This window comes from Naegleria gruberi (assembly GCF_000004985.1).
Source record: "Naegleria gruberi genomic scaffold NAEGRscaffold_18, whole genome shotgun sequence".
Classification (NCBI taxonomy): Eukaryota; Heterolobosea; class Eutetramitea; order Acrasida; family Naegleriidae; genus Naegleria; species Naegleria gruberi.
In genome coordinates, this window is record NW_003163309.1 from 87,168 (window position 1) to 113,317 (window position 26,150).

At 34.3% G+C, this 26,150-nt stretch overlaps 11 protein-coding genes and 1 non-coding gene across 12 annotated transcripts; 11 read left to right on the forward strand and 1 right to left on the reverse strand.

Annotated features, from left to right (window-relative positions):
* Positions 1-286: 286 nt before the first annotated feature.
* Positions 287-745, reverse strand: NAEGRDRAFT_66351 (polyubiquitin; the record flags this gene model as incomplete). Its single annotated transcript, XM_002678346.1, has 1 exon — positions 287-745. The coding sequence occupies one exon, from the start codon at positions 743-745 to the stop codon at positions 287-289; it is 459 nt and encodes a 152-aa protein (XP_002678392.1).
* An 847-nt stretch (positions 746-1,592) lies between these two features.
* Positions 1,593-3,372, forward strand: NAEGRDRAFT_32896 (uncharacterized protein; the record flags this gene model as incomplete). The annotated part of the gene is made up of 2 exons (XM_002678238.1): positions 1,593-2,305; positions 2,478-3,372. 2 exons carry the CDS (start codon positions 1,593-1,595, stop codon positions 3,370-3,372), a joined length of 1,608 nt encoding a protein of 535 aa, XP_002678284.1.
* A 4,028-nt stretch (positions 3,373-7,400) lies between these two features.
* Positions 7,401-8,264, forward strand: NAEGRDRAFT_32831 (uncharacterized protein; the record flags this gene model as incomplete). Its single annotated transcript, XM_002678239.1, has 2 exons — positions 7,401-7,520; positions 7,572-8,264. 2 exons carry the CDS (start codon positions 7,401-7,403, stop codon positions 8,262-8,264), a joined length of 813 nt encoding a protein of 270 aa, XP_002678285.1.
* A 781-nt stretch (positions 8,265-9,045) lies between these two features.
* NAEGRDRAFT_79357 (uncharacterized protein) lies at positions 9,046-10,255 on the forward strand (the record flags this gene model as incomplete). Its single annotated transcript, XM_002678240.1, has 1 exon — positions 9,046-10,255. One exon carries the CDS (start codon positions 9,046-9,048, stop codon positions 10,105-10,107), a length of 1,062 nt encoding a protein of 353 aa, XP_002678286.1. The 3' UTR covers positions 10,108-10,255.
* A 123-nt stretch (positions 10,256-10,378) lies between these two features.
* On the forward strand, positions 10,379-11,263 carry NAEGRDRAFT_79358 (uncharacterized protein; the record flags this gene model as incomplete). Its single annotated transcript, XM_002678241.1, has 1 exon — positions 10,379-11,263. One exon carries the CDS (start codon positions 10,379-10,381, stop codon positions 11,234-11,236), a length of 858 nt encoding a protein of 285 aa, XP_002678287.1. The 3' UTR covers positions 11,237-11,263.
* A 1,010-nt stretch (positions 11,264-12,273) lies between these two features.
* On the forward strand, positions 12,274-12,944 carry NAEGRDRAFT_36330 (rho family small GTPase). Its single transcript, XM_002678242.1, has one exon. The coding sequence runs from the start codon at positions 12,277-12,279 to the stop codon at positions 12,853-12,855; it is 579 nt and encodes a 192-aa protein (XP_002678288.1). The 5' UTR covers positions 12,274-12,276; the 3' UTR covers positions 12,856-12,944.
* An 89-nt stretch (positions 12,945-13,033) lies between these two features.
* On the forward strand, positions 13,034-16,389 carry NAEGRDRAFT_66356 (uncharacterized protein; the record flags this gene model as incomplete). Its single annotated transcript, XM_002678243.1, has 2 exons — positions 13,034-15,924; positions 15,975-16,389. The coding sequence occupies 2 exons, from the start codon at positions 13,034-13,036 to the stop codon at positions 16,387-16,389; spliced, it is 3,306 nt and encodes a 1,101-aa protein (XP_002678289.1).
* Positions 16,390-17,248: 859 nt separating this feature from the next.
* On the forward strand, positions 17,249-19,326 carry NAEGRDRAFT_38829 (uncharacterized protein; the record flags this gene model as incomplete). Its single annotated transcript, XM_002678244.1, has 3 exons — positions 17,249-17,530; positions 17,660-17,720; positions 17,766-19,326. 3 exons carry the CDS (start codon positions 17,249-17,251, stop codon positions 19,241-19,243), a joined length of 1,821 nt encoding a protein of 606 aa, XP_002678290.1. The 3' UTR covers positions 19,244-19,326.
* A 626-nt stretch (positions 19,327-19,952) lies between these two features.
* NAEGRDRAFT_3498 (uncharacterized protein) lies at positions 19,953-20,531 on the forward strand (the record flags this gene model as incomplete). The annotated part of the gene is made up of 2 exons (XM_002678245.1): positions 19,953-20,277; positions 20,395-20,531. Coding segments are annotated over 2 exons (462 nt in total), but the record flags the coding sequence as incomplete, so codon positions are not given.
* An 868-nt stretch (positions 20,532-21,399) lies between these two features.
* On the forward strand, positions 21,400-23,289 carry NAEGRDRAFT_79362 (von Willebrand factor type D domain protein; the record flags this gene model as incomplete). Its single annotated transcript, XM_002678246.1, has 2 exons — positions 21,400-21,609; positions 21,650-23,289. The coding sequence occupies 2 exons, from the start codon at positions 21,400-21,402 to the stop codon at positions 23,267-23,269; spliced, it is 1,830 nt and encodes a 609-aa protein (XP_002678292.1). The 3' UTR covers positions 23,270-23,289.
* Positions 23,290-23,341: 52 nt separating this feature from the next.
* NAEGRDRAFT_t254 lies at positions 23,342-23,415 on the forward strand. Its single transcript has one exon. It is a non-coding gene; the product is annotated as a tRNA-Thr (tRNA).
* Positions 23,416-24,643: 1,228 nt separating this feature from the next.
* On the forward strand, positions 24,644-25,575 carry NAEGRDRAFT_32901 (uncharacterized protein; the record flags this gene model as incomplete). Its single annotated transcript, XM_002678247.1, has 3 exons — positions 24,644-24,926; positions 24,971-25,355; positions 25,401-25,575. The coding sequence occupies 3 exons, from the start codon at positions 24,644-24,646 to the stop codon at positions 25,573-25,575; spliced, it is 843 nt and encodes a 280-aa protein (XP_002678293.1).
* Between the last annotated feature and the right edge of the window lie 575 nt (positions 25,576-26,150).

Here is a 26,150-nt window from a genome sequence, read left to right on the forward strand (position 1 = left end):
GAAAAGAAAAGTATTCAGATGTTCCAAAGAAGTGTAGCATGCCAATAATCTCCACCAATAGATGTTGTGTGTAATGGAACTGGAAAGACAGTTGCTAGTATGTTACAATAAAAATCTCAATCTGATTTAACAAAAAGAGGTTCCATAAAAGCAAAAAGAAAGTTACAATCGACTTGTTGATGATCATATCATATTAAATTGAACTCATTAGGGAAGTGATACAAGAATAGAAAATGTAGAATAATTTATTGACAATAATTGAAAGAATCTATGATATTTTGCTAACTTAACCACCTCTCAATCTCAATACTAAATGCACAGTTGAATCCTTTTGAAGATTGTAATCACCAATAGTTCTTCCATCTTCCAATTGCTTACCGGCATAAATCAATCGTTGTTGATCTGAAGGAATACCTTCCTTATCAAATATCTTTTGTTTCATATTCTCAACAGTATCATTCGATTCCATTTCAATAGTGATTGTCTTTCCAGTTAAGGTTTTTACAAAGAGTTGCATTCCTCCTCTTAATCTCAACACCAAATGAAGAGTGGAGTCTTTTTGAATGTTGTAATCATTAATAGTTCTGCCATCTTCTAATTGTTTACCTGCAAAGATGAGTCTTTGTTGATCTGGTGAAATTCCTTCCTTATCTTGTACCTTTTGTTTCACATTTTCAATTGAATCATTAGATTCAACCTCCAAAGTGATAGTTCTTCCAGTGAGTGTCTTGACAAATAATTGCATTATGTTTGTTGTCTTGTTTTTCTTATTGTTTTTCTTGAATTCAAAACATGTTTCCTTGCTTTTTATACTGTTTTGAGATGTTTGTATTTTTAGAAAGTAGTTCTTCTTTGCAAAGAAATTCTTTCAATGAACCGATTTTTGTTTCTGGACACAAACTTGGTTCATGTTTTGTAATTATGTGCTGTAGTTGTTCATACAATAATCACATCTTTTTCGATTTTTATCTTCTTATTTGTGGTGGTTGATTGTTTAGCTCTCTTTTCAATTGAATTTGTTTACCATTTAAATTTGAAAGATTATAATCAATATTATTACGATGTCTAGTTCCACTTATAATATTCTTGGAGACAAACCAACTTGTTCAATTTTGTTTCATCTTCTTCATTAAGAAGAGAGTTGGCATTTGTTTTGTTGTGGAAATATCATCATCAGTTATCTATTTATTTATTAAGGAAATAAAATACAAATCAACAAACAATAAGAGAAAAAAAGACTACAGCACCACAGGTTCCCAAGTTGTCTCCAACCTCAGTACTGATGTAGCTCGACGATGCTTAACTTCTCAAATCGGACGGGATGAGGTGCATTCATCGTGATATGGCCGTAGCCATTCATTACTTCAAAATGTTAAACTTCAATCTATCATCAAACGAAGTTCTGAATAACAAGATTTTCGATGAAATCACTTGATTCATCTTTTGATATTTGTAACAAATTATATTAACTAATAATTTACATAATTGTTTGCCTTAACTCCCAAATGGACTTTGCTTTACAATTAGCCATTAAAAAAACTCCGACAGATGTCCTCTTAAAATAAAAATAAAAATATTTGAATTTAAAAAAAATGAACAAACAAATACTGGGCCTTGCTCTCACGCTCTTGCTCTGTATTTCTTGTAGCGTATTTGCTTTGGACGCAACCGTTTACTATCAAAATGGTAAATATGTTGTTAAAAACGGATATGATTTGCAATCTGGTATTGCCGCAGCACATTATGATGATAGTTTTGAAGCTAAAGGATGGGATGTTCTCTCTATCGAAACTAATCACTTGACCAAGGATGATATGCAAAGTTATGGTGCTGGTTATTTGGAAGGTGTATTGACTAGAAAGAGAATTTATAATCACTATGTCAATATGCACACTTATTCATGGGCCAGTACTCCTGATAAGAAAATGCCACAATATGTGAGAGATTTCTTTGAATCTCAACGTGCTTGGGTCAGAGATTCATCTGCCAAGTATGCCAACGATCCTTTCTGGCAACAAATCAAGACCGTTTACTTGCAAATGGAAGGTCTCGTTCAAGGTTACAATGATGCTACTACTGATGCTTCCGAAAAAATTGATTATGCTAGCATGCAAGTTATGAGCTCTTTTGGTGACATTTTCGATATTCTCAATGTCAAGAAGGATTTCAGACCAAACTTTAACAAGATGACTCCTGCTCAAGTTATTCAATTCGCTCAAGACAATGGTCACTGTTCTGCCTTGTTCAAGGTTACTCCAGATTTCAGTAATATCTACTTTGGACACACATCTTGGTTTACGTTTAGGTAGAGTTTCGTTTGTTTTTGACATTTTTTGTTATCTAACCATGTGCATTTTGTTAATATTTTACTGTTTATGTCACTTTTCACTTTTTAATTGAATTTTCACACATTCAGTGCTATGACGTAAGTTTCCTATTGCTGTTTTCTAACCATTAATCTCACGTTAAATTTTCAGTCGTATCTACAAGACTTACACTTTCAACTTCAACAGCAGATTGGTTGCTTCACCAAAGGTTACTTTCTCAAGTTACCCAGCTAATCTTGCTTCTAATGATGATTTTTACATTACTCAAAGTGGATTGGTTGTTATTGAAACATCTAACAATATTTTCAATACTTCTCTCTATGATTTGGTTAAGCCACAATCATTGCTCTGTTGGCAAAGAGTTATTTTGGCTAACAGACTTGCTGATGATGCTCCTTCTTGGAATGATATCTTCTCTGAATATAACTCTGGTACTTACAATAACCAATTCATGGTTTTGGATACTAAGAAATTCGTTCCAGGTCAACCACTTGCCAAGAACTTGTTCTGGGTTGTTGAACAAATTCCAGGTAAGGTCGTTGGTGGTGACCAAACTGAAGTTCTTAGCTATGGTTATTGGCCAAGTTACAATGTTCCATTCTATCCAGAAGTTTTCACCATTTCTGGATATCCTGAAATTTTGAAGAAACCAAATGCTTCTGATATGTTGTCATACGAAACTTGTGTCAGAGCTAACATCTTCAGAAGAGATCAATATAAGGTCAACTCAATTGATGGAATGAAGAACATACTTAGATATAACAATTGGAAGTATGATCCACTTTCTCTTGGACAACCTGGATACGCAATTGCTTCTCGTAACGATTTGTCTCCAACTGCTACTGATGCTACAAGAAGCTGCAGTGGTGGTTATGATACTAAGGTTTCCTCAATTCTCGACATTAACACTGTCCATATTATCAATGGTCCAACCAGTGTTGATCAACCAGTCTTTGCTTGGAATGGTCAATGCCCTGCCAAGTTCAGCCATGTTGGTTTGAAGCAATCTTTCAAATATGATTGGATGACTGTTAAATGGAATTAAATTTTTGATAATTAATTATGATTACAATCTCTTTATTGGTGGTGTAACCTTGAAAAAGATTGAAAAAATCAGCAACACATGACTGCAAACATCAACAAGCTTCAGTGCTGGCGGTCTTACTTGTTGATTCTTCTCTCTGTTATCCTTCTCGTTGGTGATGCATCACCATTATCTTCATCAGCCCACTCAACATATGTTCGCTATCAGTTTGAAACTCTTGCCGGAAACCTTCAACCAGTTTTTTCTCTGTCATTCAAACAAATTCAACAATCCAAAGTCAATCCTGATATTCTCTTCATAGTGTCTGCAAGTGATTCTCTTTACAAGTACAATCAAACAAGTGGAGAAAGGAACCTACTGGTCGGATGTGATGTGTTATCCTATAACTTGTGCATTAAAGAATCAATGGTAACCAACATTTCCCATCTGGCAACATCTGTTTCTATCTACATTACTGGATTTCATGTGATGGTTTCTTCTAATGAACAAGTAATTTATATTAGCACCGACCATCAATTGTTTCGAATGGAAAATAAGAATATTACACTCCTTTCGGCAATGTGGTCGACTAGTGATGAAAATCCAAACTTGGATGGAATGCATATTTCGGATAGTTGGTTTAGGTTTTTAAAATCAGTTGTTGTTGATGAAGATGAGAAGACTTTATATCTTGCAGATGGACAAGTTATTAGAAAGTTGGATGTGGAAACTGGTATTTTAAAGTCCATCACAACAACAGGAGATGACCCAGTATCTAAGTTTGATGGACCTGCCAATCAGACTGTTCTTAAACTGCCACAAAAACTACTCCTTCATAATGGATTTCTTTATGGAAATGATGCATTTTCACTTTTTAAAATTAATATTCAAAGTGGATGGTTGACAGTAATAACTGGCACGATCAATTATATATTAGGTGTTAATTTTCCAGCTCCAAAATCAGGTGATAATGCTAAAAATTCAACACTTTTATCAATTCGTGGATTTCACATTATGGAGGATGATTCCATTCTAATAATTTCTGGAAATACTTTTTATCAGATCGATCAAAAAAGTGGATTACTAACTATACTTTACAATTTTGAAGAAGCTATCTTTTTGGCAACACCCAATTTGGTATTTTCATTACAAAAGGTTTACAAATTAAATAGATTGAATTGGTCTATGGAAACAATTATAGATTCACATATTGGGGCCATTACGGATGGTTCAATAGCAAAGAATAGAAAATTCTTTGACATTTCAGCACTGACAATGAACGAAACCACTGGGGATTTACTATTTTCTGATTCATTGTCAAATTACAATCTTTACAAAGTTGATAAGGATGGAAGGTTTTTCACAGTGAATTTACAAATGTCAAACGTATCTTGTTGGAATTCCTCTATCAGAACTGATAGCTCTTTAACATTCAATCCAGTCTCTTTCCAATTGAGAAACTCTACTTTATATGTTGCCAATTCTGGAATGCACAGTTCAATCCAAAAATTTGATCTATCTCAACAAGGATCAAGTTGCTTCTATTCAGGATCAATTTCAAGTGATAGACTTTTGCAACAAGGGAGTGGACTATCCATGTTGGTTAATAACCCTACTGGATTATATTGTAATATCAATTCTGACGAGATATTTGTTGCCGACACTGAAAACCACAGAATTCTCAAATATATTTCACATAATCTAGTTCAAGTAATTGCAGGTACTGGAAAGCAAGGTTTTTCAGGAGATGGTGGCTTAGCCATTCATGCTCAACTGAATAGACCTCACTCAATTTCCTACGATCGTTCCAATAGAGATCTTTACATTGCAGGTATGTCATTCATTTTCATTATTTTAACATTCATAAAGATTCTGGAAATCACAGAATTCGAAAGATTTCTTCTGATGGAACTATTTCTACAATTTTAGGAACTGGCTCGGGTGGATTTAATGGAGATGGTCTCCCTCCATTACAAACGCAAATTAATTTCCCTAAAGGTGTTACTTACTCACCCTTTCTGGGAATTGCAATTTCTGATACCTATAACCATAGAGTGAGATTATTTAGAGAAGGAAATGTGAGCACAATATTGGGAACTGGAACATCTGGAATGAAAGTAGTGGAGGATAATCCAACAGAGACAGAGATTATTTCACCTTTTGGTCTGGTTTGGGCTGAATCAACTTCATCCCTTTACATAGCTGGTAAGTTTCGAATTTTAGTCGAACATTGACAAATTGTTTCAGATCAATTCAATCACAGAATATTACATCTCCAATATCTATATGGTAGTGTAGCAATCATTGCAGGAACCAATTTACCTGGATATAATGGAGATGGCATGAAAGCTAACTTAGCCAAACTATTTCTTCCAAGTTCTGTAGTTTTGGCTCCTGACAATACAATTCTAATTGCAGACACTTACAATAATTTAATAAGGAAAATTAGTAATGGAATAATTTCTTCATTTGAAACAAAAATTGGTCTTGGTCAATCCTATCAAATCAAACAACCGATTGGGTTGTGTTTAACATTATCTGGACCTTTTGTGACAACTGAAAATGCCGTTACCTCATTAAGTTCAGGCTATACCTCCAACATAATTGGAGGAAATGGAGATGGAATGAATGTTTATTATGCAGATGTTAATCCAACAAGAATGATACTCTCTCCATTTGGAAATGAAGGATCAATGATATTTTCAGAATCGAATTCGAATAGAATAAGATATGTCGACAGTAATGGAATCATTTCAACCATTGTTGGTTGTGGAGTATTTGGATATATGGGTGATAAATATCCTTCTCAATTTGCCTTTCTTGCTTCACCTACTGGTATAGCACTGAATCCAATAACAAATGATTTAATTTTCTGCGATACCTCCAATAATCGTATTAGAATAGCTTCTATAAATGAATTAAACGTAGTTGATACGATTGCTGGAACAGGAAATAGCGCATATGATTCAGAAGTATCAGATCCCTTACTCTCACCACTCAATAAGCCAAGAGTGGTTGCCACATTTAGCAATGGTGACATTGTCATTGGAGACACTTTAAATAATCTATTCAAGATGATTTCAAGGAGAGACGGAAAAATTAGAGCCATTGGTATGGGATTTGCAACTGACATGTACGTCACTAAGGATAACATTATCATCTTTTCATCAAGGGAAGAACTTATCAAGATGGTTCCTTATTGTGATCTTGGCTATCAATTAGTTGAGAAAAATACCGACTGCATTCCAGTATGTTTTGGATTGACTGGAAATTTGACATGTACTAGAAATGGAGAATGCACCTTACCAAATACTTGTAAATGCTCACCTGATTTCACTGGAAAAGCGTGCGAAATTCCAATTTGTTTTGGTTTACCATCCAATTCTTCTAATGTTTGTAATAATGGAAATGGAACCTGTGTGTCACCAAATAAGTGCGTTTGTAATGATGGGTTTTATGGAGATCAGTGTCAATATCCTCTTTGTTTCTCATCATTAATAGAGGAATCATGTGGTGGAATTAATAGAGGAAGGTGTGTCCATAGAAATAAGTGTGAATGTAAGGATAATTTCACAGGTAGACAATGTGAATATAGATCTTGTCTTGGAAAGAGTGAAGTTGACCAAAAAGTTTGCAATGGAAATGGTAGGTGTGGATCTGCAGGAAAATGCGAATGTAATTTGGGTTATTCTGGAGCAGATTGTTCTGATTTGACTCAAGTCTATGCAGTGAGCATCACAGCTGCTGTCATCTTATTAATTTTGATTATTCTAATTCTTGTTTCTTCTATTTTAGGATGGTTTTTATATAAGAGAAACAGGAGAGATCGAAAGATTATTGAAACAGAACTCTCTCTTGATGAAAGACTCTTGGCAACTACAGATCTTGAGCTCTCCCAATTCAGCACAAGTGTTGGTTCAGGATCTCAATCATCCTCAGATGATTCTCCTTCATTTGTCATTCCACTTCACAAGCTAGGAATGGATAAGCCAATTCGTAGATTGGGAGAAGGAGGCATGGGAAGCGTATTCATGACCAAATATAATGGAATGATTGTTGCTGTCAAGGTTTTTGATTTGAATAATTTCAATATTTCAGAGGAAGATTTTAGAAATGAAGCCATTTTACTAAGTAGAATCAGACACCCAAATATTATAACTTTCTATGGAGTTTCTTCATCTCCTACGAAACGTTTTATAGTAATGGAATGTTTGGATCAGAGCTTGGAAAAGTTTATTTCTAAATTGGAAACTAAACTAATCAATCTTTCATTAGACCAAAAATTGAAAATGTTATTGAATATTGCTAATGGAATTGAATATCTACATACAATGCAACCTAGAAAGATTATTCACCGTGACTTGAAACCTCAAAATATCCTTCTAGATTCGAATGGAAATTGTAAAGTTTGCGATTTTGGATTAAGCAAATCCATTTCACAAGGAACTATCTCAACAATCACTAATCAATTAGGTACTTTTTATTATATGAGCCCAGAAATGTTTGATATTGAAGCTGTCGATCCTACTTACGCTACTGCAATTGACATTTACAGTTTCAGTATTATTGGATGGCAATTATTATTCGAAAGCAAAGATCCTTACGTTTACAATAGTCAAGAAGTAGCTAGAAAGTTGAGCTCCAAACTACTCGAACATGTAACCTCCTACCAATTGACCAAGTTAATTTGTGAAAACAATCACAGACCTGCCATTCCATTCAATTCTCTCAAATCATGTCGTGAATGGTGTTTGGAATTTTTACCCACAACTGAACAAGAAAATTATTCAATAGTATTCAAGTTATGCCAACTCATCAAACAATGTTGGCAAGGAAATCCAAAACTTCGACCAAGCATTGAACAAATTGTTGAACAATTACAAACCTTAGAACAAGAATTTAACAAGATTTAACATGCAAGATTGGAATACTACTAATAGTATTTAAATAAAAATGTATGATGAATTCAATGTTTAATTTATACAATATGAAGTTTACAATTGGTGTGTTTGAAAGATTCGAATGGTAACACCTCAAAATCTGAACAAGGTTATTTAAAGATTTACAATTGTACTTAATGAGAAATTAGTTTATTTGAATTGTAACCTTCTATTCCAAACATAAATGAAACCAAACGAGAATTGAATATTTTCAAGATAAAAAAATGTCAGATAGACGTTTCATTGATATTAGTTTCTTTGGTACTCAACCAAAATCACAAAGAAGTTTCTGCTCGTTCACTGTTGAACATTCGAATAGTGCTCTTCCACATGAAGAGCTTTTGAAATTGTTGGGCACTGAATCAGATTTTTACCTTGGTTACATCGTAACAGATGTTTATGATGGAAATACTGGTGCTTTACTTTTCGATATTTTCAATTCTGAAGGTGGATCTTCAGAAAAACGGCCTTCATTAGTATCAAATCTGAAATTTTGTTTCAATTCTTGTGGAGATTGAAAATTCAATTTCAACATTGATAAAAAATGTCTCAAGATGTTCTTTGTTACGCCTTCAGCTTCTTAGATTACTCCTACAATACAACACTCTCACTTGTTTGCAAGGAATGGCAGCAAATTGCTAACTCTAATTCATTGTGGGAATTTTACTTTCACCTATTGACGAATAATAAGAAGGGAAAAACAAGGGTTTTATCATCTGTGGTTTCCGAGAATGATTTATTTTGGAAAAACAAGATGAGGGATAATTTCTCTCAATATGCATGTCGATTATCTAAGAAAATATCATCCGATGCTTTGTTAAAATTGGAAAAATTGAATATGAAATTTCCTGATCAATTTTCATCACAGATAGTAAAGATGATTTTATCGAGAATTTTGTTGGAAAGTTTGGAATCGACTGAAAATTTTGATTTACCCTACAAAAAGGAAAAAATATTACACGAATATGAACATCATGTGGGTCACTTTAAAATGAAATTTAAAATTAGTGGAATAGAAGAACCATTGATTGCTAGATTCAGCAACGATGATGCATATGGATTTTTCTTATTTGGATACGATTATACAAGCGAGTATTACATGTATTTTGCAAAGGAGAGCGATGATCAATTGAATAAGAACTTTATGAATGGAAGTAATATTGATTTAAGTGGAATATCTCACCAAAAACGTGCTTTTATTTACAAGTTTAATGGTAAAAATATTCCAGCTAATGTTTGGGGAAAGCAATACTTGTGTGATACAATTCTATCCCATATTGTTCCAACAATTAAGGAATATGAACTTTCACCAATTGAGTTTGTTCCATATTGGTGTTTTTTATTTAACTTTATTATAGCTGGTGCTACGGATAAACCGTCTTTCAAAGAGGTTGTAAAGCACTATCCAAACTTTATATCTAATAGATTGATTCATCATTACTATGCGAAATTGTACAAGCCAAGATATACATTTTCAGATAGAATAGTCGACTACTTTGAAAGCTACTCACCAAAAACAGATATACAGAAGAAACTTATGAAAAGTATTATCAACAATAAGAATATTCCTTCACTCAATCCAAGGAACAAGCGAGAAACTTCCTTAATGCAAGAAACCATTCAATATTTGAAAAAGCAATGTCCTGTTCATTTGTTTTTCATTACTGGACGTTGGGTTATAACATCCAGTCCTGAACAAGAATTTTCTCTCAATGCACAAACAATGGCAACATTTTACAAATTATTGAAGAATCCAGATGAGTTGACAGATGCATATCTTGCTTACAAGTTTAAAAGACCATTTCAAATTGCATAGTCACCTTACTTATTGCTATTTTTTAATCTTAACCAACACACTACATTGATTGTAATTCATAGAGATACGAAACCAAGTAATATTTTTATCAAATCAATTTCAGATGATAACATCCAAATTGTTTTGGCAAATGTTGGTCTTGCAAAACAAAATCATGGATCTGCAATCAAATAATTAGATTCCTGTGTTAGAAACTAACTATATAAGTCTAATAAATTGTTTTCCTATTATTAACAATGGAATGCAGAGTGTTCAGGAGTATTTGAATGAAATGGATAAACATGTATCCAAACTCGGTAAAGAGACTAGGGCCGATTATTTGCAGTTTAAACGAGATGTAGTCTCCATGACCACCAAATGTGAAGATGTATGTGCATCTCTGAAAGGTATATTTGATAGTCTGTTGTCGATGATTGAACGTTACGAACAAGGGATTTTTGATGCACAGGATTGTGAAAATGCAATAGATTCACAGATGAAAAAACTCAGTGACGAATTCGCCAAGTTGGAAAACGTTAAAAAGTTAATCGATGAATCCACACAAAAGTGTTCTAACATTTCACAGGAGTTTTATAAGTATCGAAAGGAGTTTGACAAGGCTAATGTTTGTAAATTACTTGGATCGGCAGTTGGTTTAATCTCTTCGATGGCTCTTGTTGGGGCTGGTGTTAGTGTGGTTAGTTTAGGTTTGTATATTGCTTTTAATCCGGGAGTAAACATCCCTATCGTCTCCCAGGCATTTGGGGCCTTAACTGTTCAACACGGCATCGGCATGGTATCAGCAGGAACTACAGCTGTTGTAGCTTCAGCAACAGTTCTTGTTGCTTCTATTATAAAGATGATTGAAGGCACAAATGATCGAACAGAATTGCCATTGGTACATGAATCACAACTCAAACTGGAATCATTTTCTGAGCACCTCTGTAAATTGAAACACCAACTCTTACAGTGTTGCTCAACTTTCAAAAGCTGCAAATCCCAGTATGATCACCCTACAGCGCAGCAAGTGCTTGCTAACAAAATTGTCATAATTAGACGTTACATTCAAAAAGCAAATCCTGAATGCGAAACACTCTTTAAATTGTGTATGGAGCTAAGAATACTTGCTTGCAGGCAGCCTGAGATATAATTGTACTTGTTTTGTAATAAATATTTCTTCATATTGAAGTAATAATGTTCATTGTTCAATCTTAACAACTCATTCGCTCTCACATTCTTGGCAAATTTACTTTTTTAGAGGCTTCTAAGAATATTTGTTTGTGGGAACTGGTCTTCTTTGTCAAACTTGAATCTTGTTCGCAACTCTATCAAGAAATGATTCTAAGGTTATGCATTGTAGTTAAACCTCGATAAGTAATACAAATTCTACGTTGATAACGCTTCCTAGATCTGGAACCTGGCATCCAATTACCTGTTTCAATTATAACTTCTAAAATTCCTTTAGAAGGACTGTGGCCAGAAGTGTGAAAGATACCAATAGCAGTCTTAATAATATTAGAAAGGTCAATTGTGTCTCAATTCTTGAGAAGATTTCCAATCTCCTAATCTGCTTAGTCTGTCTGCAAACTCTTGTTTTCTCTTGATGGAATGAAAAATGTGCAACGATCTAGAAAGGGTCTGATTGCTGGATCTGCCAGAGCTAGAAATTCTATCTTTCCAATAAACTTGTTTGGAAGAAGGTTCTTTGTAATTCTCCTAAAATCAATCGATACAATATCTATTGCAACTTGTTTTTCTAACTTTTCCATTTGCCAGATTGGGGTGGAGACCAAGAAAATCTATTGATTGAGTTGGGATTTTTCTTCTTGAACTAGCCAACCTTGTAAGTCTAAATCTGAAAGTTTTGTTCCTTACTTTTGCTATTTGTTAATCCTATGGAACATGCTATTGGAATCCATTTCTGATTCCAAGTTCTATTTCAGCTGAAATTGAATAAAACATGCAAGTAAAGGCCTGGAACTACAGTGAATAGTTCTACTAACAATCTAAAAAGAACACTCCATAACATTCAAGGTCAACCAAAGTATTTGGGTGCTCTTCAGTCGTTTTCCTTTGTCCTAGGTTCAATGTTACAATATGGCCTTGTGGTTGGAGCTCCAATTTATATTCGCAATAACTTTACTTAGCGATGTGGCCACTTTCGAAAAACAAAACGAAACATCTAAAAAAATGCAAGAAGAATCAACCACTCCAATTAAACTAGTTGTTGTAGGTGATGCTGGTGTTGGCAAAACATCAACTTTGATTTCTTACACAGCCAATTCCTTTCCAAGAGAATACGTTCCAAGAGTGTACGATAATCTAGTTTCATCCATGATGGTAGATGGAAAAGTCTACAATATTTCCTTTTGGGATACTGCTGGTGCAGTTGACTTTGAGAAAATCCGAGTTAAATGTTATCCAGAAAGTCATGTCATTATTCTAATGTTTGACGTAACAAAGAAATCAACATTTGACTCAATTGACTCAACCTTCCTTCCAGAAGTGCAAAAGGAATGTAAACAAGCAAAATTCCTTCTCGTTGGAAATAAGATTGATAATTCTCCTCGACAAGTTTCCAAAGAAGAAGCCAAGAAATATGCCTCAAGAAATAGTATGGAATATTTTGAGATTTCAGCCCAATCTCAGGAAGGACTGAAGATCTTGTTTGATCAGGTTGTGAGAATTGGTGCACCACTCCTTGTTAATTCAAAGCAAAGTAAGGGATCCAGTTCAGATTCTAAAAAGAAAGGTTGTACATGTCAATAAGATGTTTGTAAATAAGAAACTAGAATTTCAAGAAGTGTATTTAACAACACAACAACAGTAATTCAATAAAACTGACCACTCCAATAAAATCCAAACAATTCCAATAAAATTTGACTCAGCGTTGAATTCAAACCAATTTCAACTTCAAGTTTTTAATAGAAGAAAAAAAGCAAAAAAAATGGAAGCACAAAACATTTTGGATTTGCTTTGGGGTTCTTCTTCGGAGGAACCAACAACAACATTGGCCACTCCTCCTTCCTCTAACAATAATGGGCCAAGAATACAACAAAATACGGAACAACAAGATGAAGAAAACTCTCCGAATGGAAATTCCAATTCACCACCAATTATTGGAAGTAATAATAATCACAACAACAATTCGGAAAATAGTGATAATGAAGAGTCGGAAAATGATGATGAAAAAGGTTCTAATAGTGATAATGAAGAGGAAAATAATGTAAATAATTCTTCTTGTTCTTCCTCATCTGAATCGGAAAGTGAAAGACAAGAATCAACAATTGGAGATTTACTTGTTAAAAAATCATTATCAAGTATTTCCTCTCTTTCATCTCAAAATTCACAGAATGGTAATAATTTAATTCATGCACTTCATCAAGCTCGTAGATTGCATGACGAGGAGCATAGAAAACATCATCCCGAACCACAAACTCCAACTCAAATTACTTCCCAGAAAAAACTCTTATTTCAAAAGAAGGTAAAGAATTCAAAGGAGGAGAAGGACTATTCTTCATCGTCGAGTAGTGACAGTAGTGATAGTGAAGAGGAAAATCAAAAGAAACAAAAATCAGCACCTTCTCAAATGGAAGAGGAAACTTTACAAAAATTAATTCAAAAAAAGAAGAGTTACAGATCTGTGGTAAATACCTTTAATTTATTACCGACTGATTGGCATGAATTATTTCCTGCGAGTGACTTTTTGATGGAACATCAGATACCTTGTACAACACATCCTTTGGAGAAAATGTCTTACGATTTGTCACACTCTGTTAAATTTACCTCAATGTGTCATCTTACAAAAGTGAAAAGAGCTTTAGAAATTAACAAATCCAAAGTTCACTCTAGGACCAATCAATTTGTAGCCACTTCTTTCCCTCTTGCATCATCAAAAATTACTGAAATGAAAGAGGACCATTCAATTTTGAAGTTATATAATCAAGAAAACCCCCTAAGATACTACCACCTCATTGACTCTTTCTGTTTTAAGGAATGCTCATGGGTAGTACATGTGACAGGCTCTTACCTTCACTCAATTACCATTACTTGTGTGGAAGTAGGACAAAAATCACCACTCAAGAAACACCTTGTTGAAATGTCGACCCACTACAATTTTGATGATTTTACAGATAAGAAAAATTCTACAATTTTGCAAATTACTCATTTAAAAACTCCCTCAAATTCTCCTCTTAAACCTATCATTGCCTGTAGATATGCCAATAATTTTATCAGAATTTTTGAATTTACTGAAACTTCCAACACTAGTTTTGGAATTAAGCTTATAGACACGATTAAACTCAATGAAAGTACAAAGCTAGTACACATTGCTTGGCAACACATGACCAAGCTCAATAATTATCAACTAGCTATTCTCACCAGCAAAAATACATTATTTATTTGGAATAGCAAGCGACGTCTATCCTTGGAACACACCATACATTCTCTCCCTCCTCTTCCATTGGGAGGTCTTCTTCACAGGAGTATGTGTGAGTTTGGATCAAATCCATTTAACATTTATGTAATTGGAACGAGCGGAATTTTTACTTACAATAGTAGAGAAAAAACAAGTAGTATGCTTTTGGAAATGCCAGGAATAACAGCTTTTGCAAGAAATCACTCACATCCCTATATGTATGCCATCAGTACTCAGAAGAGAGTACTAATCTATGATGAAAGAATGGGATCACAAGAAATGGTGTGTTTCAATTTGTCCCCAGAACATGATGGGTTTTCAGAGCTGTTCTTTTTTGCCATTCCTGGACAGAATGAAATATTATTGGTTGGATACAGATACCAGAGGGCAATTACTTGCTTTTTCATAGAACCTTCCTCAATTCTCATGTCACAAAAGGATACTACCCTCCAGTCAGACTTGCCATGGGAAAATTTTGAAAAACTCTTTGCTACCAGATGTAAGGCAAGTGGTATTCCATCACCATTGGATACATTCAATGATGCCACTCTCCTAGTATCACCAAACAAAAAGTTGTTAGAAAGCATACCTCACTATCTTGTTGGATGTACTATATTACCTCCTAGTCCACAATTTCCATTCTTAAAAATGTTCCAAACAAGTGATGTTGGTGATGTCTTTAGTCAATGCTTCACAGTTTCAACCACTGCCATCAACTTTAAGGCAGTCAGACCATACGATAAGAAAAATCCAAGTCATATCAAATCTGCACAAGAATTTGAAAAGCTCTACAAGTGGGACAGGAAAATCTATCCAAGAATATTTGAAGATAATGCATATTGTGATATTTATAACTTTATTGGTTTTAATAAGAGATTGAATTCTGAAAGAATATCGAATCAAGATGAGGTCAATACCATAACTGTGGATGCCTCAAGATTGGTTCACATCATGACAACAGAACCTCCACAGGAATATTCCATCTCGAATGGATTTGGTTCCTCTGTTCCATTAACACCTGAACAAGCTCAATTCATTATCAATCTCATCAAGGAAAAGTACAGAAAGACACAACAATTCATAGTATTTCCACTGATTGATATTCACAGAGAGCTCATTAATGAGCACTTCTATTCATTTAGTGTATCTCTTGAATCGATCGATAATGCCCTATCATCAACCAATGCTTTTGTGAGATGGAAGATTGGAGAAGATGCCAAAGTGTTTTCTGATATTTTCTATGCCCTCACTGACGATGAAGAGAAACGAATTAAGGCCGACATTACTCAGAAGAAACAATCTAAACAAGAGGCCTCTCAGAATATTTTGGACATTCTCTTTGCTGACACTGAAGAGCCACAAGATGGCAAGGAGGAATCAGAAGAAGACGATGAAAACAAGACTGAAAACCCAAAACCCGTGTGAAAAAACATAATGACATAACCTTCTCTCAACAATCCATGCATTACAGTCAGAATAATGAGGATGACGAAGTGGATGAAGAATTTGCTTCCCAACAATCCAACCCTAGCCAAAAGCAACCCAAAGATGATGCACAAGATATTGTTGACTTTTTGCTTGGACAAGATGAAAAGGACGAAGATGACGATGATGACGACAGTTCTAACAGCTCAATAAGTGACAAGAACGAGGAGGAAAATAACATTAGCAGTAGTGAAGACGAGATTGAAGTTGATGATTCTGATGAAGATATTACCTTCCTGCCAACAAATCCAGGTATGGAAAAACTTACACAACTCAGAAAGGATGCTCACCTCGATGGTCCTCTACAGAAAGATGGAAAAGGTAAAATAATGTACGAACAAGTTACCATCAAGATGGATCTATTCCGAAGTGAATTGGCCAAATGGTATGATAAGAGATAGTTAATTGTGTTAACTCTCCATCAGATAAATTATTATTCTTGATGAATTTAAATACACCGAGTTCGGTTTATTCCCTTTCTTCATATTCTTATTCAATATGTACATACACGATGATGGTGTTTAAATAATTTATCATATAACTACTATTACATTAAATTTAGTGTTGTTGTTCTTTGTTTTCTCTTTCTAATTCTTCGATAATAAATCTGTAGATGAAGCCTCCCAAAAGAAGAGAGCCAAGGAAGGTTGCAGGATAGTAGAGAAGGTTCTTGACGTCCTTAGCTATTATTCATCATCCAATAAATAAATTCCAATAATCATATGTTATAATTGACATCATGATGGTAGTAAATATGTTAGTGATGATGATCATGTTGTTATTTGAATAATGATATTAATGTCATCAAATTGATTGCACCACCCGAAAGTATTTTCCATCATTATAATTTTCCTATTCGCAAACAACTTACCATATCCTTGCCAAGCTGGTTTAACTTTAATGGCTTGCTTTGGTGTTTCTTCTTCTTCATCTCTTCTGAATTGAGTTTGATGGAATGTACGGCTAGCAGCTTGATTCATCAAAGCTGGAACACCATGTTGCTTTCTCAAAATTTTGGCAGCGTTGGAGGCAATAATTCTGTTCATTTTTTGGCTTATCGTGAATTAATATCGATAATTGAAGGCATTTAAAAAAAAAGGCGTAACTTGAATAAGATGAAAGAACATGCTTTGAAAAGGGATAAAAGAAACCCTCTGTGATAATAAGATAGCTATTAATAATAATAATCAATACTTGTAACCTTAAGAGAAGTGAATGGTATTGCTGGCAGTGCATTTTGAAAAAAGAATCTTTAAAAAAATGACTTCAAAATTGGCCAAGATTAGAGACTTGATGATCAAGAACTCTATTCAAGCATACATTGTCCCTTCTGGTGATGCACACATGAGTGAGTATGTTGCTCCATGTGATGAGAGAAGAGCCTTCATTTCGGAATTTAATGGATCTGCAGGAACTGCTTTTATTACCTTGAATTCGGCCTATCTTTGGACTGATGGAAGATATTGGCTTCAAGCACAAAAGCAATTGGATGAATCTTGGACTTTGATGAAGGAAGGAATTGATCCTCCTCTCACTAAATATGTTACCATCAGAGGAGTATGTTTTGCATGATTAATTATTATTTAATAGGTTCTTCTTCATTTTGATGATCAATTTTGAATATTAATACTATTGATGATCATTGTTTTAATATTATTGTATGGATAATAGAATGTGCAAGCTGTTGATGGAAAATTCACTATTGGATTTGATCCATACCTTTATTCAGTTGGTAGGTTTTGAAAATTGAATTTGGAAATTTAATACTTTCCAATAGATGAATACAAGAACATGGCCAAAGCACTTGAAGTTTCACACAATGTTGAATTTAATTTGAAATCTCTTCCTGTTAATTTGGTTGATGAAGTATGGGGAGATGCAAGACCATCTGCACCAAATGGAAAGATTTTCAAATTGGATGAATCATTCAGTGGAAAATCTGCAACTGAAAAGATTGAACAAATCAGAAACGCAATAGCAGAAGAAGGTTGTAGATATGCAATCTTGACAGCACTTGATGAAATTGCATGGCTTCTTAATTTGAGAGGTTCTGATATTAACTACAATCCTGTATTCTTTGCCTATTTGATTATCAACAATGAAGATGTTATCTTATTTGTTGATAAAAGCAAATTTGAAGATGGCGTTGAGGAATATTTGAATAGCATTAATGTAACTGTAAAATCTTACAATGAATATTTGGAAACTCTCCAAAAAATTGTAAAGACCAATCATGTAGAGTATCTAATTGACCCAAAGTCATGCAATTATGCCACATTCGAAGTGTTGAGCAATGATAGTGTTGATATTACTGAAAAGAAGAGTGTTGTGACTGTTGCTAAATCATTCAAAAATCCAGTTGAAATCAAGGGCTTTAGAGATTGTCATATTAGAGATGGTGCATCAATTGTAAGATATTTCGCATGGGTTGAAAATGAATTGAAACAGGGACATATTGTTAATGAATATGAAGGAGCTGTAAAATTGGAAGAAATCAGAAAGCAAAATGATTTATTCTTAGGATTGAGTTTTTCAACAATTAGTGCCTACGGTAAGAGTGCTTCCATCATTCACTATTCCCCATCAAAGGAAAACAGTCAAGTTATCGGTACAGATACTCTCTACTTGCTTGATAGTGGAGCTCACTACAAGGATGGTACTACTGATACCACTAGAACTGTTCACTTTGGAGCTCCTTCTGATGAAGAAAAATTATGTTACACCAGAGTTTTACAAGGCCACATTGCTATTGATTCTCTTGTTTTCCCAGAAGGTGTTACTGGCTTGAGATTGGATGCTATTGCCAGAACTTTCCTCTGGAAAGAAGGATTGGACTATAACCATGGTACTGGACACGGTGTTGGTCACGCTTTATGTGTTCATGAAGGTCCTCATGGTATTGGATACAGATCTATTACTTACAATGATTTTGGATTGAAGGAAAATATTATCGTTACCAATGAACCAGGTTATTATGAACCAGGTAGATTTGGTATTAGAATTGAAAATATTCTCTTGGCTAAGGAAACTCCAACCAAGAAGAATTTCAATGATAAGAAATATATTGGATTTGAGGCAATGACATGTTGTCCAATTCAACCAACTATCTGTGACCCATCTTTGATGAGTGAGTCAGAAATCTGTTGGTTGAATAATTACAACAAGAAGGTTCGTGAAACTCTCACTCCTCTCTTGGCAAGTGACACTCTTGCTCTTGATTATCTCAATAGAACAACACAACCTTTGGTGAAATAATTCTGTAATAATACAGAGTAACCACCGCGGTGTTTGTAGTATTTGTGATAATTATTTTGTGCAAATAAACTTGAATTATCTGTAAACTTGATGATCAAATGTTGGATTGTAAAGTATGAAAAATCCTTAAAAATCTAGAAAAAAAATGCAACAACTTCCCGATGAAATTCTTATGACAATTTTTACCTATTTACCAGCCGAAGAAATTGTTGGGTGCATTAGTTTAGTTTCTAAATATTGGTATCAAAATTTGTGTTCAGAAATGGATTTAAAAGTAATCCAAGTAAAATCACATCAAATTCCTAGCTTTGTAAAATGTCCCATGCTGAAAAAATTAATCAAGTTACATCTGATTGATGAAATTCATTTAGATCACTTTACATTGATTGGAAAATGTGAATTTCTTGAAAATCTACAGGTTTTAAAAGGAGACTATATGAATTTTGCAAGTCCTAAAGTGTTGTGTTCTTTAGTTTTCAGCAAATTTGCTACAAAGTTGAAGAAAATCAAAAATGAATGGTCCTCTGTTTCATATTATAGCTTTGAATGGGCTGAGCAAATACTTCCAAACATAGCAGAAATTACAGGAAATCCATTATGGTATCATGTTTTAGGAATGTGTTCTAACAAATTGAATGGATATTTTAAAGCAAGTGATCTTGGATACATACCTTCTCTGATACATCTTGGAGAGAAATTTGAAGATGTTGATGTAGAAGAAAGTTTTCATTACTATTTAAAAGCAGCAGAATTGGGTAGCCCTAAAGCTCAATATTTCGTTGGTCGGATGTATCAAATTGGTGAAGGTGTTAACCAGGATTTGAAGGAAGCATTCCAATGGTATTTAAAATCTGCCAATCAAGGACGTGTAGAATCAATATTTCAAGTTGCAACTAATTATAGAAAGGGAATTGGAATTGAAAAGTCTTTGTCAAAAGCTGAAGAGTGGTACCGAATTGGGGCTTTGAAAAATCATCCTGCTTGTCAATTTGGTTTAGGGCAAATTTTATTACTAAATGGATCGAGTACAAATTGTAAACAAGCAGTTTCATTCTTGATGAAATCAGCAGAGCAGGATTGCTTTGGTGCCATGCATACTATTGGAAAATTATATGAATACGGGATTGGGCTTGATACGGATTTGGAAAAAGCATTCGAGCAATATTTGAAATGTGCAAAAGAAGGAAAAGATTTAGAATCTGAATACCTAGTTGGAAAAATGTTAATTCAAGGAAAGGGAACGAAAAAACATTTCTACAGAGGTTTTAAATACCTTGAAAAAGCAGCAAATAGATCCCATAGATTGAGTTGCATACTAGTAGGAATTATTTATCGCTTTGGATTAGGAGTTGATAAGGATGTTGAACAATCCAATGAATTATTACAATCATTGGATTTAGATATTGATTTGTTAATTGATCCAACAAAGGTTGAGTCAGATTGTACTTGTAATTTGTGTTTCAATACTAAAATCATTAAGGGGTATTATCATGGATGTGAGAATGAACAATGCAACTTTGAAATTTGTACAGATTGTTATGAATCAATCATTGACTTACAATGTCAATCATGTAAAGGAAATTCATTTAAAAAGAAGAATGCCATGTATGAGCTACTACCAACTCTGAATCAGTTATTGGAAAATTCAGAAGAAACCAAACCAAAGAAAAGAAAGAAGAAAAAAAATGAAAATCAAGATGGAAGGAAATTATTTACAGAATTCATGAATAAGCTTACAACAGCATTACAACAATGAAACAACTCATCAATGGAAAGCTTTAAATATCCGCCATAGTACCATCATTAATTTGCAGGAAGCCAAGTACTTCTTCTGTTGGAGATGGACATTGTCTTCCATGGCACTGGTTCCCTTAATATAATCTTTTGCATCCATGGAAATGATTACTAAATTGGCGCCCACACCCGAACAAAGAGTCCATGTTAAATCCTTTCATAACAAATTTCATAACATGAAAGAAATGGTTTAACTACCAACATTGTTACGAGCACTTATTAATTTCACATGGCTGTCATCGCATTACTCTTAACCAAGTGACACGCGCAGTTTTTAAAAAGACAGAGATGATTCGAATCTATTGATTTAGTACGCTACGACGTTCCTGTGCTGATACTCAACTTACTCATCACCCAAAAAAATGACAAGTAGAGTTAAACTAGTTTTATTTGCTCTTTTCTCAATTGCCTTGTTATGTTTGACCATTCAAGGTACTGAAGGAAGAGGCATTGCTAAACGTTTCCAAAGAGCAATTCAGAAAGCTGCTCAAAAAGCTGCTGCCAGAGTAACCATTAATCATTGTCAAGCTGTTGGTGATCCTCATATCACTGATTTCAGAAGACAATACAAGGTAGGTTTTGAAATTAGACCAATTAATTGACATGCAATAGGATCATTATGGAGCTGGTGATTATGTTTTAGCCGAAACTGAGGATGGAAATTTTGTTGTACATGGAAGAACCACAAAGTTTAGAACTGTCAGTGTTCACACTGGTCTTGCTGCTCTCATCAATAAGGAACGTAGAATTGAGTTTGATCTTGGCACTCGTCAAATTTATATTGATGGTGTTGTTACCAATATGAATGTTGGACAAAAGATTCAATTAGATAATGCTGGATCATATGTTCAAAGAACTGGTCCACAAACTTTGGTTATTGCTGGAAAAAGAGGTGAAAGATGTACATTCTCATGGACATTCGCATGGTTGACACCATATATTGATTTCTACTTGGATGCTCCTTCCAATGTTCCATTCACTGGTGGTGTATGTGCTGACATGAAGTATTTGACAAGTAGTGCTAGTGGTGTTTTCCGTAATCACATAAAACGTACCATTAATACAGTTGTTCCAAAGAAACCAACACCAGCCAAGATTGAAAAGGCCACTAAGAAATGTACTAAAGCTGGTTTGAGTTCTGCACTCCATCCAATGGCTTTCCGTTCATGCATGGAAGATCAAATTCAATTCGGTGGAAAGGGTGGTGATGCTTTAGCTAAGAATGCTGCCAAGAATCAAAAACATCACGATAAGAATGTCAAGAAGTGGAAGAAACAAGCTGTCAAGAAGGCAATTGCCAAGGCTGTTAAAAAGGTCATTAAGAAGGCAGTTGCAAAGGCAAGTCCAGAAGAAAAGAAGAAACTCAAAAAGCAATTGAAAAAGGTTGCCAAGAAAGTTCAAAAGAAGGTTGTTAAAAAGGCTGCCAAGAAGGATGCCAAGAAGAGAGCAAAGAAACTTTCTAAGAAGGCCCAAAAGAAGGCTGCCAAGAAACTTGCCAAGATTTTGAAGAAATCAGGTAAAAGAAGTAAAAGAAGAGCTGCAAGACGTGCTAAAAGACAAGCTGAAAGAAGAAAGAGATTGGCTAAAAGACGTGCTGCTAGAAGACAAAGATTGGCTGCTAGAGAAGCTGCTAGAAGAAGAAAAGCTCAAAGACGTGCTGCTAGAAGAGCTGCTAGACGTCTCAGAAGAGCTGCCAAAAAGAACTCAAAAAGACATTCCAAGAAGGCATCCAAGAGATCTAAGAGGAGAAGACACTCTGGCAAGAAATCCCAAAAGAGAGTCAAGAAAGTTATCAAGTGTGCTAAAAGAAAGAGAGGTGTTAGAAAGTCTAAACGTTCCACAAGACGTTCTCTAATCAAGAAGGCCAAGAGGGCTGCCAAACGTGCAAAGAAAGCATTGTTGAAGAAGAAACGTTCTGCCATTAGATCTCAAAAGAGAGCCATTAGAAGATTAAGAAGAACTGTTAGAAAGTTGAAGAGAAAGTCCAGAAGAGCTCGTAACATCGTTAAGAAACTCAGAAGACGTGCTGAAAAGACTGGTAAGAAGAGAGCCATTCGTGCTTACAAACTTGCAATTAAGGCTGCAAGAAGAGCCAGAAGAGCCGCCAGAAGAGCATGTAAAAAAATTAACAAGAAGGCAAGAAAGATCAATAAGCTTGTTAAAAAGATTAAGAAAGCTGCTAAAAAAGCTGCCAAAAAGGCTGAAAAGAAGGTTTTGAAGAAGAATAAATAAATCTAAACCGTTGGTGTCACCTGGAATAAGGAATATCACATTGCGCCTAAATAGGATAATTTTGGGTGTAAAGCCTTCCTAGCTCAGTTGGCAGTAGCGCTGTCCTAGTAAGACAGAGGTCTTGGGTTCGATTCCCAAGGGAGGCATTCTTTTACACTCTCAATTTGCATTTTTTTTTATTTCTTATCTGTTCTTTATTTTGAATTACGGATCTTAGTATTGGTTCTTCAAAGTTAACATACGTTTAGGTTCAAACTAGTGTAATCAGAGAAATGACTTGGAATCTATCTTTGACCTTCCAATAAATATTGTAAACATCTTAAATACGTCCGTTTAATGCAGCCGACCCAAATAGTTCCAGTGAGGCGCATCAATTCAATACGCACATGCGTCATTAAATAAGCAACCAACACAAAAAAAATAACAAAATTCTCCTCTTCTTCAGCTGAGCTTTGTTATTTTCTCACTCATATTTCAACCACTGCAGTAAATATCAAGAGAGAGTTTCATCACAATTTTCAATTTTATTTGCATTATTTAATATTATCCGTATTCCATATTGTTACTAAATATAAAATACAATACATAATTGAAAATGGGTAATGTCATTGCTGATCAAGTGATGGAATCAAGTAATGGACTTTTTGGATGGAGTTCGGGAAGCCTTCTTGTGGCAGTACTTGTATTGTTTGCATTGTACAAGTTTATAGTGGCTAGTTATGGAGTCTATTCACAAGCAAACAAACTAAAGATGATTCCTGGAGTGAGCCAATACTTCTTTTCTCCTTTTTATATTCCATTCTTTGCTCCGTATGCATATATGGGTAATTCAAAACATGTGCCAGAATTTATTGAAAAGTATGGTGATAAGAATAAGACTTTCAGACTTTCATTTATTGACCGTTCAGCACTTTGGATAAGTGATCCAAAATTATTGAAAGAGTTCTTTATTACAAAGGCAACCCATTTTGACAAACCAAAGTTTGTTTATGAAATGATGAATATCTTTGGAGAGAATATTTTGACAGCTATGAATAACGATACATGGAAGAAGCATTTCAGGATTTGCAGTCCTGCTTTTGTCCCAAAGAACTTGGAATATACTTGCAGAGTTGCCACAAAAACTTGTGATTTAATGTTCAAGAATTGGAATAGAAAAATTGAAAAGAATGGAAACATGCAATTAACTGTTGGCGATTATTCTGATATTACACTTGGTAAGTTTCAGTTGACGACTCAATCAATATTTAGAGAGAAAATATAGACATTTTAGGAAAAGCTGGATTCAATATTGATTTTGGTATCTTTTCTGATAATGCTGAAGGTAGAAAATTCAGAGAGTCTATGGATTTAATGATGGCTAAGGGTCTTTTGATGAGAAGATTTTTGAAAGCTGATTCATTTTTATATAATTTAATTGGAAAATTCACTGGAGTTATTGAGGCTATTGAATATTGTGGAAATACTCTCGATAAAATTATCAATGAAAGAAGAGAAGCTGTCAAGCAGCGTATCAGTGGAGCTAATGATGATGAATATAGTGATATTTTGAGTTTGCTTGTAGAAGCCAACGTACTTGAGAACTTATTAACAGATGGTGAAGTTAAGAGTAATTCGATGATAATGGTGCTTGCTGGCCATGAAACGACGTCAACTTGTAAGTTTGATTGCATGATAATGTATCTCATCTCATCCTAATAGTGATGCAATGGGTTTCTTATGAAATTTCAAAGAAGCCAGAAATTCAAGACAAGTTATTTAAGGAAGTTACTGAGGTTTTGAATGGAAGAGATCCAACCTATGAGGATGTCGAAAAGTTGCACTATGTTAATGCTGTTTTGATGGAAACTCTTCGTTACAGACCTCCAGTTTCTGCAATTATTCGTCAAGCAAACAGAAACACTACTCTTGGAGATTATCCAATTCCAAAAGGAACTACCATCAACCCAATGTTCCAATATCTTCACAAGAGACCAGACATTTGGACTGAACCAAACTCTTATATGCCAGAAAGATTTGTTGACCCACAATTCAGAGAGGAATCTCAACATAATTTAACATTCTTGGCTTTCAGTTTTGGTAATAGGTAAGTATTGATGATATTTCAATTTGTAATATTAACAATATTAAGACAATGTATTGGTAAGAAGTTTAGTTTGTTGGAGGCTTGTATGATTTTGGCTAAACTTATTCAAAACTACAAGTTTAGATTGTTGAATGATGAAACTGTTGATCCAGTTGTTAGTCATATCAGAGTTGTAAATAGACCTTCCAAAAATATGAAAATTGAAATTACAAGAAGATAAATTGTATTAATTCTAATAAACAAATATTGTACATAGTTATTTTACAAGATTTACAATGATTTTTGAAATATCTACAAATCTTTCACCCATGAAGTGCGAATATCTTCAGCATTATCAACCCAAAATCTAATTCCATTAAATATTCAAAATACAGACAAAATAAACATACTGTTCAACTCCTTCAATAATAAATCCATTCTCGTTATTTTTCTCAATATTATGTTCGATAATCTCTTTAAAATTCTTCGACGAATTAAGGTACCCTTCTGAGAGTAATGAATCGAATTGATCAATCGAATTTTTAAATGCACTATCTGAAAATAATGTCTTTTTAGCAATGCCATTCTCATCCATATCGTACTTTTCAATCAAGAATTTTGATAATTTCTTTTGATTCTCCTCACTCAAAGAATTGTACACTTCATACGAAAATATTTTCTAGTAGTTCCACAATGATGTTGAAAAATGGTAAATCTTTCCTCAACAACCTACATTCAAATCCAATCTAGTCAACACTGAATTTTTAAAAAACAATCTATTTATCTGATTTCTATTAAATTTTCAATATAGATCTT

Bases quoted from the DNA above. Each gene is read 5' to 3' on its own strand.
- NAEGRDRAFT_36330 (XM_002678242.1), top strand. From the start codon at position 12,277: ATGCAAGAAGAATCAACCACTCCAATTAAACTAGTTGTTGTAGGTGAT.